Source organism: Somniosus microcephalus, chromosome 3 (genome assembly GCF_052327205.1).
Source record: "Somniosus microcephalus isolate GS21.2 chromosome 3, FLI_Smic_1.0, whole genome shotgun sequence".
NCBI lineage: Eukaryota > Metazoa > Chordata > Chondrichthyes > Squaliformes > Somniosidae > Somniosus > Somniosus microcephalus.
Genome location: NC_140989.1, coordinates 183,713,888 through 183,728,013, shown reverse-complemented (window position 1 = coordinate 183,728,013; position 14,126 = coordinate 183,713,888). Strand labels below are relative to the sequence as shown.

Genomic DNA, 14,126 nt, shown 5'->3' with positions numbered 1-14,126 from the left:
CTAGAGAACTATGGATATTAGGTGATATAAAAAGGTTGAAGCAGCCTTCAAAGGCAGTCTAGTGGCATTAACACACTGACCGTAGAAAATTGATAATGCCAATTGTGGGAAAGTACATGAACTGGTTAGAGAATTACAGGCTGCAAAGGTCTTCAACACCCTTATCAAGGTCAAACAAGGAGGTGCAGAGCACATATCAACGAACTCTGGTATTTGTTACACTTGAAGATTTACTCTCCTCATAGGACAACTCACTCATCCCAGGAATCAATCTAGTGAACCTTTGTTGTACCCCCTCTAAGGCAAGTATATCTTTCCTTGGGTAAGGAGGCCAAAAATGTACACAGTACTCCAGGTGTGGTCTCACCAAAAGCCCTCTATAAATGCAGCAAGACTTAAGAACGCAAGAAATAGGAGCAGGAGTAGGCCATTCGGCCTCTCGAGCCTGCTCCGCCATTCAATGAGATCATGGCTGATCTTCTACCTCAACTCCACTTTCCTGCACTATCCCCTTATCCCTCGATTCCCTTAATACCTAAAAATCTATTGATCACAGCCTTGAATATACTCAACGACTGAGTCTCCACAGCCCTCTGGGGCAGAGAATTCCAAAGATTCACCACCCTCTGAAGAAATTTCTCCTCATCTTAGTCCTAAATAGCTGACCCCTTATTCTAAGGCTGTGATCCCTGGTTCTAGACTCCCCAGCCAGGGGAAACATCCTCCCTGCATCTACCCTGTCAAGCCCTGTAAGAATTTTGTATGTTTCAATGAGATCACCTCTCATTCTTCAAAACTCCAAGAGAAGACAGGCCCAGTCTACTCAATCTCTCATAGGACAATCCCCCCATCCCAGGAATCAGTCTGGTGAACCTTTGTTGCACTCCCACTATGGCAAGTATATCCTTCCTTAGGTAAGGAGACCAAAACTGTACACAATGCACCAGGGCCCTATGTAACTGCAGTAAGACATCTTTATTCTTTCTATACTGAAATCCTCTTGTAATAAAAAAAAATGGTATGTTGGCCTTTAATTGCTTGCTGTACCTGCATGTTAACTTTCAGTGATTTGTGTCCAAGGACACCCAGGTCCCTCTGAACACTAACATTTCCCAGTATCTCATTATTTAAAAATACTCTGCTTTTCTATTTTTCCTACCAAAGTGGATAACTTCACATTTCTCCACATTATATTCCATGTGTCATATTTTTGCCCACTTACTTAGCCTGTGTCTATATCCCTTTGAAGCCTCTTTCCATCCTCCTCAAAAGTTACATTCCCACCTAGTTTTAGATCAGCAAGCTTGGATATATTACATTTGGTCCCCTCATCCAAATCATTGATGTAGATTGTGATTAGCCGAGGCCCAAGCACTGATCCTTGCGGTACCCCAATAGTTACAGCCTGTCAACCCAAAATGACCCAATTATTCCTACTCTGTTTTTTGTCCGTTAACCAATTCTCAATCCATGCTAGTATATTACCCCCAATCCCATGAGCCCTAATTTTGTTTAATAACCTGTGTGGCACCTTATCGAATGCCTTCTCAAAATCCAAATACATCGCATCCACTGGTTCCCCCTTATCTATTCTGCTAGTTGCACCCTCAAAAAACTCAACAGATTCGTCAAACACGATTTCCCTTTCATATATCCGTGCTGACTCTGCCCAATCCTATTATTATTTTCTAAGTATCCTGTTACCACGCCCTTAATAATAGATTCTAGCATTTTCCCTACTACTGATGTCAGGCTAACTGGTCTGTAGTTCCCAGTTTTCTCTCCCTCTTTTTTAAATAGTGGGGTTACATTTGCTACCTTCTAATCCACAGGAACCGTTCTAGAATCACCGTTCTAGAATCAATGGAATTTTGGAAGATGACAACCAATGCATCCACTATCTCTATAACCACCTCTTTCAAAACCCTAGGATGTAGGCCATCAGGTCACGGGGATGTATCAGCTTTCATTCCCATTAATTTCTCCAGTACTATCTTTTTACCAATACTAATTTATTTCAGTTCCTCATTCTCAGGAGTAGTTCTCCACTATTTCCGGGAGGTTTTTGCGTCCTCTTCCGAGAAGACAGACACAAAGTTTGTTTAATTTCTCAGCCATTTCCTTATTCCCCGTTATAATTTCTCCTATCTCAGCCTGTAAGGGACCCACATTAACTTTTGTTAATCTTTTCCTTTTTACATACCTATAGAAGCTTTTAGTCTGTTTTTATGTCTCACTAGTTTATTCTCATTCTATTTTCCCTTTCTTTATCAATTTCTTAGTCCTCCTTTGCTAAATTCTAAATTCTAAAATCCTCAATCCTCAAGCTTACTGCTCTTTTTGACAACATTATAAGCCTCTTCCTTTGATCAAATACTGTCTTTAACTTCCCTTGTTAACCACGGTTGGACCACTTTCCTGTGGGGTTTTTGTGCCTTAAAGGAATGTATATTTGTTGTAACTTATGTATTAAGTCTTTAAATGCTAGTCATTGCTTCTCTACCATCATACCTTTTAATGTAGTTTCCCAATCTACCTTAGCCAACTCGCCCCTCATACCTATGTAGTTTGCTTTGTTTGGAATTAAGACCCTAGTTTTGGATATAACTAAATCACTTTCAAACTTAATATAAAATTCTATATTATGGTCACTCTTCCCTAAAGGCTCCTTTACTACAAGGTTATTAATTAACCCTTTCTCATTGCACAATACTAGATCTAAAATAGCCTGTTCCTAGTTGGTTCCTCAACATACTGATCTGGAAAACTATCTTGCACACATTCCATGAATTCGTCCTCCACACTATTACAACAAATTTGGTTTGCCCAGTCTATGTAGATTAAAGTCCCCCATGATTACTGTATTATCCTTGTTTCATGCACCTCTCATTTCCTGATTTATACTCTGCCCTACATTACAAGTACTGTTTGGGGGGCCTATAAACAACTACCACCAATGTTTTCTGTCCCTTGCTGTTTCTTAGCTCCACCCAAACTGATTCGACTTCTTGATTTTCAGAGCTAAGATCCTTTCTCTCTACTGTCTTTATCCCATCCTTTATCATCAGGGCTACCTCTCCTCCTTCGCCATTTTGCCTATCTCTAAAAGTTAAGTATCCTTACTCTTATATTCCAGTCCCCTTGCAATAAAGGCTAACATACCATTTGTCTTCCGAATTGCTTGCTGTACCTGCATGGTACTTTTCTGTGATTTTCTTGTACTTGGACTTGTGCCAGAAGCAGACATTCCTAATAAATGGAGGTTTTGGAAAGTGAAGCCATCTTCAAGAATGACGAGTCAATTGTGTTGCGCATCCTTGAAATGGTTGAAACAGAACTGACATTCCTCTAAATTGTGCTTGGTAGGAAGGCAGTAAGTCAAAGCAAGATCAATAGCTGGAAGGGCAATTACTGGTAAAATTTGAAGCCCAGTGATGGCCTGGGCTAGACAATCTCCAATACAAATGTAAACATTTACCTTTGGTGAAAACAAGAAAATGCTTTTGCATTAAAACTACAACACTGTCCAGGTATAGCATACAGACCAGCATGCATGAGATTTCCCATTTTTTAGCAATAGTTATTGCAGCAACTACCATGGAGTGATGGTTAACTTGGCAATTCCAATGGGACAAAGTTCCAAGCCATAAGATTTATCCACCCTTTGCCACTGACATTCTGTCTAGACTTTTTATACCAGTGCATAATGTAGAGATGCATTTGCTCATGTGTTTCTGACATAAATACAAAGATCTGGCTCAAACATGAGAAACTCCTGTGCTTATGCTTCAGGAGATATTCTCTTCAACAAGGCCTTCCTCCAAGCCACATGGAAATCATCACCATGATTTTTGTCTCCAATTCTAGCTGAGAAATTTACACACACCTGTAGGGTTTCGGTTTGCCCATATGGAGTGCACATTCTCCATGAATGGACATGCCCTTTACCAAAGCCTAGAGTGCCTAATGCAAGTTAGCAGAAGGTAGGGGCTCCCCCAAGTGTGCATAGATGTATTGCTAGAGTTCAATCAGCTAAAACCATGCAGCTTACCAGAACAGCTCATTGGTGAAAGTTCTTGTCCACAGAGGACACACTCTCTCATTAGGGCTATAGCCTACCTCCTCCTCACCACTACCCCCAGCTAAGGAGTCACTTGTTGCTCGTTGGACAACTGACAAAGGGGAATACCGATATTGTTTCAGAAATGCCACAAACATTCCAAGTCTGTCCTTCATAATGCCATCCAACAAATCATTGAAAACACTGAATAGGACTTGACAGGATACAACCTTGCCTCACTCCTGTATCGACAAGTTCAATGAGATGCATACCTACTATCACACAGATCTTGGAACAGGAGTACATATCCTGGATAAGACCCAAGATTTGGCCACATACCTGCTATATTTAACACTAGCTGAAGTGCCCGGCGGTGCCGAGGCTTTTGCGAGGGCATGTTGTTGTTGGAAGAGAGCGAGCGAACGACTGGGGGAAAGGGGAGGGGGGAGGGGGGGGAAAAGGGAAAAGGGAGGGGGGGGAAAAGGGAAAAGGGAGGGGGGGGAAAAGGGAAAAGGGAGGGGGGGGGAAGAAAAGGGAGGGGGGGGGGAAGAAAAGGGAGGGGGGGGGAAGAAAAGGGAGGGGGGGGAGGAAAAGGGGGGCGGGGAGGGGGGGGTGGGGAGGGAGGGCGGGGGCCCCCCGCCCGAGGTGAAGACCGCCGATTGCGGCTGTGCGAGACGGCCGGCGGGCCCGGTTGCCAGGGTAACTGTTGACGCTCAGCAAGCCCCGCCCCCTGGCCGAGCCAGAGAGAGACGCCGCGTCTCAGCTCCTGCTGCGCGCGTACCCTTTATGAAGGTAGCGGCGCTGGGCTGAGGCCGGCCCCTGCAGCCTTCGAGTGGGGCCGGGAGGTGCCTAGCTCGGGCGTGGGTGCGGAGGAGAAGCCGAGGCTTCAAGGCCTACCTGGAAAAATGGGGAAAGGTAGGAAAGTTAATGAGATTAGATAAGTTAATTCGTTTCTAAATCATTTTTTTTTTTTTTTTTTTTTAAACAATGTGTTTTAAAAGCAACGTTTTTTTTTTAAAGACGCAGAAAGCGGGAAAAAGAAAAAGTTTGGAATCAAGATGGCGGCGACTCACCTCGGTTCAGAACGATAAGGCCCGCCCACACATGCAACGATTGGCCCGGCCGCACGCGGCAGCAAGCCGCCGTACGATTGGTCGACCTCGAGGTCACTCTGTCGCTAATGAGCGGATAATGAGATGCTAATGAGCGGAACGTTGAAGGTTTTTGGGATACCGCGGGCGTGATTTTAGCCCAGCCGAAACGTAAATAAGCTTAAAACCGTCTCGGAAGCGTAAGTTTTCTTTGGAGGTAACGCGCGCGCGTAGGTACGCCCTGTAACTTTCGAGCGCATAGCCCGCCAGACGCACAGGAGATGACAGACAGAAAGACCGATTTATATATATAGAATAGATGGTCAAATAAAGCACGAGCTTAAAATGTAATATGTAAAGTACTATAGACAAAATATAGCACTGAAGATTCTACGATGTCTTTGTATTCTGAGATTGGACTAATCCACCCCCCACACCACATTTTCACTCAAGCATGCCACAAAGTTTCCAATTGGTTACATGTTCTGTCAGAAAGGAGACCACATCCAAACTAGACAGTTAACACCAGTCAAATTCGAAAGTAATTTTCTTCAGTGCCAGATTTAATTCAATAGAGTACATTAGCTTTTGCTATTTGGTGGATTTTCAAAGTGGAGTGGTGAGCAGAATCAAATTGCATAAATATAAACAACATTTTAGTAACCATGCAAGGCTGAATTAGCCCACTGGAAATTCTGCAAGGTCTTAAAATACAGCTAATAAACAGAAATTCTAATGATTGTAAAGGTTGTGCCTTGCCTGATCTCCTGTTTGTAGTAGTCTTGTTGCTCCACTCTGATAATTGGCTTGACCACATTACGTTCACTTGAACTGGAACTTGAAGTAGTGTGCTCACTATCCAATCTATCTGAACTCTAAGGAAAGTAAGACATTTGCAGTGTCAGGATTTGGAGGGGAAAAAATGCAGGTTAGCAGATTGCCAGGGTTCACTACTCTATGTGTGGCATTCCTAAATCTTTGAAAGAATCTCAACAGAGGATGGGTTTTATGTTGAGAATAACCGAGACTAACAGCGCTCACCGTTATTATGGTGCAAGTCGAACAGCAACTTCCGGAGTCCTCACATGCGCAGTTAAACACAGAAATACAGAAGTTGCGGTCCAAGTTACCCTGCTCCTCCAGAGGCTGCGCTATAATTGTATCTCAGATAGACTTGGCATTGAAACCAATGCAAGGGTGTGAAGTTGCAAAACTTATCCATAAGTTGCCCACGAAACATGCCAGAAAAAATTAGGGCTAATGCATTCAGGAGTAGGCAAATTTTAATGGTGAGAAGTCATAATTACAGCCGAACAATCCCTCTAGCACTAAAAATTTAGTTTTACAAGTGTGGAATCTCATTCCTTCAGAATTTAATTAGTGTTGGGAGATTTCTTTTAAAATAAGTTTTTTTTTTTTTTTTTTTTTTTTAAATGTGTCATGTCTCTCTTCTCTCAATCCCATCTTTCTTTCCCAATCTTTATTTTGTTTTCCATACACGATTTAAACCCAATTTATAATTCCTGGTTTAGACTCTGCGAGTCCAAGTGAGGACTTTTCAATCTGATTGGTTGAAGAGCCTCGCTGTTCCTTGTCCTGCTCACACACGCCACAGATCCTCTGCAGAGGGCGCTGCACTGGATCATGTGCCTGATGAGCAAATCTCTGCTCAAAATGCCCGCAAAAACTCTGTGGGCAGCTGTCAGCATAGTGAAGGGCAAGCGATGTTCCTTCGCCACTGACTGCAAATTCCAGGCCATTATTGCCACCCCACAAAGGAAGTCACCCAGGAACAATCATTTTAGAAATTTTCACTGCCACCTTGGTTAGGTGATCGTTCCCCTACTTAGTACCCAAGGTCTCAGTCTGAACCACACTCTTAGCTCAGTGACAGGAGATAGCAGCACTGACACTTTGAACAGAAGGTGCAATTATGCTTTTGACATCAGTGATCAAATCACCTTCATTTGACATGAAAGCATTTACAATTGAGATTTTTCTAAAGACAAGTAACATTGTCATTACTGATTGCTGGAATATCCATGTGAACATAGAAGAAAAGCACCACCTTGTTTCTTTCAGAGATTATATCCAATGTGGCTCACGCAACCGATCCAACAAACGATACTACAAAATTCTCCCTGCCTTCCTCCCATGTAAAACAAGAATCCAGAGTGTCTAACTTTATATCTAACTTTACGATTTGGTATATTCCCAAAACACAACAGCTTAGCGTATTCCATACATATGATTAGCTTTTCTTTAACACTCACAAATCAGCTTTCTTTTTAAAGATGAGAGTCTATTCCACACAACCATACCCTGCGAGGGAAGGAAGAAAATTCTTGCCCCAAGACACAAGCAAGGTAACTACAGTTGCAATCCACCAAGAATATGGATCTCAAGATCTCTTTAGTGGGGCACTGGAGGTTTTTTGGTTGATACTAAAGCAGCTGGAAATAGTGTGTTGAAAGCTGAAATCGAGGTCAACACCAATAGATTGAGGCCAACTACTTCCCAAGATCAGAAATTAACACAGATAAGGAAGGTCACCTTAGCTGCTCCTACCACCCTAGTCATAGGATCCAAGTGTTTCTTCAATGATTTCAGGGTTTTCACTTTCAGTATCTTCCCCAGAAGTCCATGCCATGTGTTTGTCACCGTCAATAAGAGCTTTCGTACAACAGCCCTAAATGTACCTTTTAACCTGTGTCCTTTTGTCCTATTTTCAAGTTTCATTTGAAAAAATATTCTGAATCTAGCTTTCCCATATAATTTATTATCTTGCATGCTTCCATAAAGGTCACTTCCTATCAAGGTTAAAAAGACCAAATTTCTCTAATGTCTCCTCATAACTCTGATACTAGGGATTAACTTTGTGGCTCTTTAAGGTCTCCGCCTCGACACAGAGGCAGCAGTCTCGCCTTGGAGTCAGATAGTTTGGGGTTCAAGCCCCACTCCTCGAGTACATAATTTAGGCTGGCACTTCAGTGTAGTAGAGGCAGTGCTGCACTGTTGGATGCATTAGCTTTTGGGCATTCAAAGACAACCACAGGTGGGATCTATTAGAAAATAATTAGAACAAATAATGACACTGAAGACTGACAAATCCCCAGGACCTGATGGTTTCCACCCCAAGGGTTTTAAAGGAAGGTGAGGAAATCGCAGATGCTTCAGCCACAATCTTCCAAAACACACTCGATTCAGGAATTGTCCCCTTAGATTGGAAAATTGCAAATGTAACTCCACTTTTTAAACAAAGGAGAGACAGAGAAACCAGGACATTAGAGACATGTTACTCTAACATCTGCTGTAGGGAAATTGTTGGAATCTATAATTAAGAACAGAGTGACCGAGACAAATTTGAGTCAACATGGCTTTGTTCTGACAAAAGGTCATCGACCTGAAACGTCAACTCTGTTCTCTCTCCATAGATGCTGCTTGGCCTGCTGAGTATTTCCAGCATTTCTTATTTTTATTTCAGATTTCCAGCATGCACAGTATTTTGATTTTCGATTTGTAAAGGGTAGGTCATGTCTAATGAACCTAATTGGATTTTGAGGAATTAACTGAAGTAGTAGACAGGGGAATGTCTAAGGATGTAGTTTATATGGACTTCCAGAAGGCATTCGATAAGGCTCGAGGGGGGAGGGAATGTTACCCTTTATAACTAGGCTAGAGGACTAAAATATAAAGGGGAGAAGTTTTGCTACAGCTATACAAAGCCCTGGTTAGACCACATCTGGAGTACTATGTACAGTTCTGGGCACCACACTGCCTTGGGAGGAGTGCAGCTGCACCAGAATATTACCAGGGCTCTTTAAGGGTTCGATTATGAGGAGATTTTACATAAACTAGGCTTGTATTCCCTGGAATATAGAAGGTTAAGAGGTGATTTGATTGAGATTTTTAAGATTTTGAAAGGAATTGATAGGGTAGATAGAAAGAAACTTTTTCCATTGGTGGGGGAGTCTAGGACAAGGGGACAACCTTAAAATCAGAGCCAAGTCATTCAGGATAGAAGTTAGGAAACACTTCTTCACGCAAAGGGTGGTAGAATGTGGAATTCTCCCACAAAAAGCAGTAGATGCTAGATAGACTTTTGCTAGACAAGGGTATAAGGAAATGGAGCCAAGGCAGGTGGATGGAGTTAAGATACAGATCAGCCATGATCTTATGGAATGGCGCAACAAGCTCGAGGAGCTGAATAGCCGACTCCTGTTCCTATGTTCTCCCAGTGTCCTTGCCAATATTTATCCCTCAACCAACATCACTAAAAATAGATTATCTGGTCATTTATCTCATTGTTGTTGTGGGATATTGCTGTGGGAAAATTGGCTGTTGCATTTCCCTACATTACAACAGTGACTACACTTCAAAAGTATCTAATTGGCTGTCAAGTGCATTGGGAAAGGCACTATATAAAAGAAAGTTCATTCATTCATTTCTGCGTTCAGGGCCCGAGTGCTTTCCTGCATCTAAGTAACCTGATGTGGACAAAGTACTCAAGGCGTGATCTGACCAAAGCACAATACATTTTAAGTAAGAGTTCTTCTGACTTCTACTTTATTGTTTTGGCTATAATCAGCATTCTATTTTCTTTGCTAATTGGTGTTCCATAGTTGTTGGACACGCTCAGCATCAAATCCACTAAAACCTCCAGATCTCTCAACTTCACCCTCAGTCACATCCTGTACTGACTTCTTAGCTTCAGAAATAACAACTTATATTCATATAGCACCTTTAACATAAGACGTTCCAAGGTGCTTCACAGGAATGTTAAGAAAAAAAGAAAATTTGACACCGAGCCATAAAGAGATGTTAGGGCAGATGACCAAAAACTTGGTTGAAGAGGTAGGTTTTAAGGTGCGTCTTAAAGGAGGAAAGAGAAGGAGGCAGAGATTTTTAGGGAGGGAATTCCAGAGCTTAGAACCTAGGCATCTGAAGACACGTCCACCAATGATGGAGCATTTAAAATCGGGGATGTTCAAAAGGCCAGACTAGGCAGCGCGCAGAGGTCTAGGGGGATTATAGGGCTGGAAGAGGTTAGAGATAAGGAGGGGCGAGGTCATGGAAGGATTTGAAAACAAAGAGGAGAATTTTAAAATCGAGGCATTGCTTAACTGGGAGCCATAGAGTCAGAGTTATACAGCACAGAAAGGGGCCCTTCGGCCCATCAAGCCCCATCTATTCTAATCCCATTTTCCAGCACTTGGTCAGTAGCCTTGTATGCTATGACGTTTCAAGTGCTCATCTAAATGCTTCTTGAATGTTGAGAGGGTTCCTGCCTCTACCACCCTTTCAAGCAGTGAGTTCCAGATTCCAACCACCCTCTGGGTGAAAAAGTTTTTCCTCAAATATCCTCTAAACCTCCTGCCCCTTACCTTGAAACTATGCCCCCTGGTTATCGACCCCACTACTAAGGGGAAAAGTTCCTTTCTATCTACCCTATCTATGCCCCTCATAATTTTGTACACCTCAATCAGGTCCCCCCTCAGCCTTCTTTGTTCTAAGGAAAACAACCCCAGCCTGTCCAGTCTCTCTTCATAGCTGAAGCGCTCCAGCATCGGTAACATCCTGGTGAATCTCCTCTGCACCCTCTCCAATGCAATCACATCCCTCCTATAGTGTGGTGACCAGAACTGCACACAGTATTCCAGCTGTGGCCTAACTAAAATTTTGTACAGCTCCATCATAACCTCCCTGCTCTTATATGTAGGTCAGCAAGCACAGGGAAGATGGTTGAGCGGGATGGTGCGAGTTAGCACACGGGCGGCAGAGTTTTGGATGACCTCAAGTTTATGGAGGGTAGAACTAGGGAGGTCAGCCATAAAGGCACGGATGATGGTTTCAGCAGCAGATAAGTTGAGGTAAGGGCGGAGACAGGCGATATTACGAAGGTGGAAATGGGCAGTCTTAATGATAGAGTAGATATCAGAATAGAATCATAGAATGGTTACAGCACAGGAGGCAGCCATTCGGTCTGTCGAGCCCATGCCGGCTCTCTAAGAGCACTTCAGCTAGTCCCATTCCCCTGTAGCCCTGCAAATTTTTTTCCTTCAGGTATTTATCCAATTCCCTTTTGAAAGCCATGACTGAATCGGCCTCCACCATCCTTTCAGGCAGTGCATTCCAGGTCATAACCACTTGCCGCGTAAAAAAGTTTTTCCTCATGTCGCCTTTGGTTCTTCTGCCAGTCACCTTAAATCTGTGTCCTCTGGTTCTCGGTCTATCTGCCAATGGGACAGTTTCCCTCTGTCTAGACCCATCATGATTTTGAATACCTCTATCAAATCTCCTCTCAACCTTCTCTGCTCTAAGGAGAACAACCCCAGCTTCGCCAGTCTATCCTCATCCCTGGAACCATTCGTGTAAGTATTTTCTGCACCCTCTCCAAGGCCTTCACATCCTTCCTAAAGTGCAGTGCCCAGAATTGGACACAATACTCCAGTTGAGGCCGAACCAGTGTTTTCTGAAGGCTCATCATAACTTCCTTGCTTTTGTACTCTATGCCTCTACTTATAAAGCCCAGGATCCTGTATGCTTTTTGAACTGCTTTCTCAACCTGCCCTTCCACCTTCAATGATTTGTGCACATATACCCCTAGGTGTCTCTGTTCCTGCACCCCTTTTAGAATTGTACCCTTTAGCTTATACTGCCTCTCCGCATTCTTCCTACCAAAATGTATCACTTCACACTTTTCTGCGTTAAATTTCATCTGTCACGTGTCCACCCATTCCACCAGCCTGTCCATGTCCTCCTGAAGTCTATCACTATCCTACTCATTGTTCACAACACTTCCAAGTTTTGTCTCATCTGCAAACTATGAAATTGCGCCCTATATACCCAAGTCTAAGTCATTAATATAGATCAAGAAAAGCAGTGGTCCTAGTACTGACCCCTGGGGAACACCACTGTATACCTTCCTCCAGTCCGAAAAACAACCCTTCACCACTACTGTTTCCTGTCACTTAGCCAATTTTGTATCCATACTGCCACTGTCCCTTTTATTCCACGGGCTTCAACTTTTCTGAGGTAGAAAACTCAATCCGTGATCAACGATGACACCAAACGCAGTGAATCTGGAATTCCCACTTCAATGGCTACTCTTCTTAAAAGGGTGTACATAAAACTTGTGTTTTGGAGCAGTTACTCTAAGCTGTCTCACAGATGAACACTTGATAAGACTGGGGAACACTTGATAGTCTCCTTTATTTAAGCTCAGTACTATGAAGGTGAGAGAGTAGAATTGACTAAAGTGGACTGGGAAAATAGATTAAAGTGTAGGACGGTACAAGAGCAGTGGTCTACATGCAAGAAGATATTTCACAACTTTCAAGATAAATATATTCCACTGAGGAAAAAGGGGAGTAAAAGAAAAGATAGCCATCCGTGGCTTAGTAAAGTAATAAAGGATAATATCCAACTGAAAACAAGGGCATATAAAGTAGCCAAATCTAGTGGGAGGATGGAAGATTGGGAAGCATTTAAGCCAGCAAAGAATAACTAAAAGATTAATTAAGGGAAGATAGATTATGAAAGTAAACTAGCAAAAAATATAAAAACGGATAGCAAAAGTTTCTACAGTTATATAAAAAGAAAAAGGGTGGCTAAAGTGAACGTTGGTCCCTTAGAGGATGAGACCGGGAAATTAGTGGTGGGGAACATGGAGATGGCAAAAACGCTGAACCAATATTTTGTATCAGTCTTTACAGTAGAGGACACTAAAAATATCCCAACACTGGACAAACAGGGGGCAATGGGGGGGGGGGGGGGGGGGGGGGCTGAACACGATTAAAATTACTAAGGAGATGGTACTCGGTAAAATAATGGGACTTAAGGCAGATAAATCCCCCGGACCTGATGGCTTACATCCTAGGGTCGAGAGAAGTAGCGGTAGGGATTGTGGATGCATTGGTGATTATTTTCCAAAACTCCCTGGACTCAGGAAAGGTCCCGGCAGATTGGAAAACTGCTAATTTAACACCCTTATTTATGAAGGGAAGCAGACAAAAGGCTGGAAACTATAGACCAGTTAGCCTAACATCTGTGGTTGGTAAAATGTTGGAGTCCATTATTAAGGAAACAGTAACAGGGTATTTGGATAAACATAATTTAATAGGACAGCGTCAGCATGGTTTTGTGAAGGGGGAAGTCATGTTTGACAAATTTGCTCGAATTCTTTGAGGACATAACATACAGGGTGGATAAGGGAGAACCAGTGGATGTGGTGTATTTGGACTTCCAAAAGACATTTGACAAGGTGCCACACAAAAGATTACTGATCAAGATAAAAAAAATCACAGGATTGGGGGTAATATACTGGCATGGGTGGAAGATTGGCTATCTAACAGAAAACAAAGAGTTGGGATAAATGGTTCGTTCTCAGGCTGGCAATCAGTAACTAGTGGTGTTCCTGCTGGGACCCCAACTCTTCACAATCTACGTAAACGATTTGGAGGAAGGGACCGAGTGCAACATATCCAAGTTTGCCGACGATACAAAGATGGGAGAGAAAGCAGTGAGTGAGGAGGACATTAAAAACCTGCAAAAAGACAGACAGGCTAAGTGAGTGGGCAGAGACTTGGCAGATGGAATATAATACTGGAAAGTGTGAGGTTATGCACTTTGGCAGAAAAAAATCAAAGAGCAAGTTATTATCTAAATGGAGAAAAACTGCAAAGTGCTACAGTACAAAGGGATCTGGGGGTCCTGGTGCATGAAACACAAAAAGTTAGTATGCGGGTGCAGCAGGTGATCAGGAAGGCCAATGGAATCTTGGCTTTTGTTGCAAGGGGGATGGAGTATAAAAACAGGGAAGTCTTGCTGCAGTTATACAGGGTATTGGTGAGGCCACACCTGGAATACTGCGTGCAGTTTTGGTTTCCACATTTAAGAAAAGATATACTTGCTCTCGAGACGGTTCAGAGAAGGTTCACTCAGTTGATTCCAGAGATGAGGGGGTTGACGTATGA

The 14,126-nt window shown here is 42.8% G+C and overlaps 1 protein-coding gene across 10 annotated transcripts in view; it reads right to left on the bottom strand.

Annotated features, from left to right (window-relative positions):
* The window catches only part of afdna (afadin, adherens junction formation factor a), a 314,437-nt gene that overhangs the window by 140,489 nt on the left and 159,822 nt on the right, over window positions 1–14,126 (bottom strand). For all 10 annotated transcript variants that reach the window (XM_085982002.1, XM_085982003.1, XM_085982006.1 and 7 more), the window contains one exon: window positions 5,911–6,026. In XM_085982002.1, the coding sequence (XP_085838128.1) occupies window positions 5,911–6,026 (116 nt within the window). The remainder of the gene's footprint in view (window positions 1–5,910; window positions 6,027–14,126) is intronic.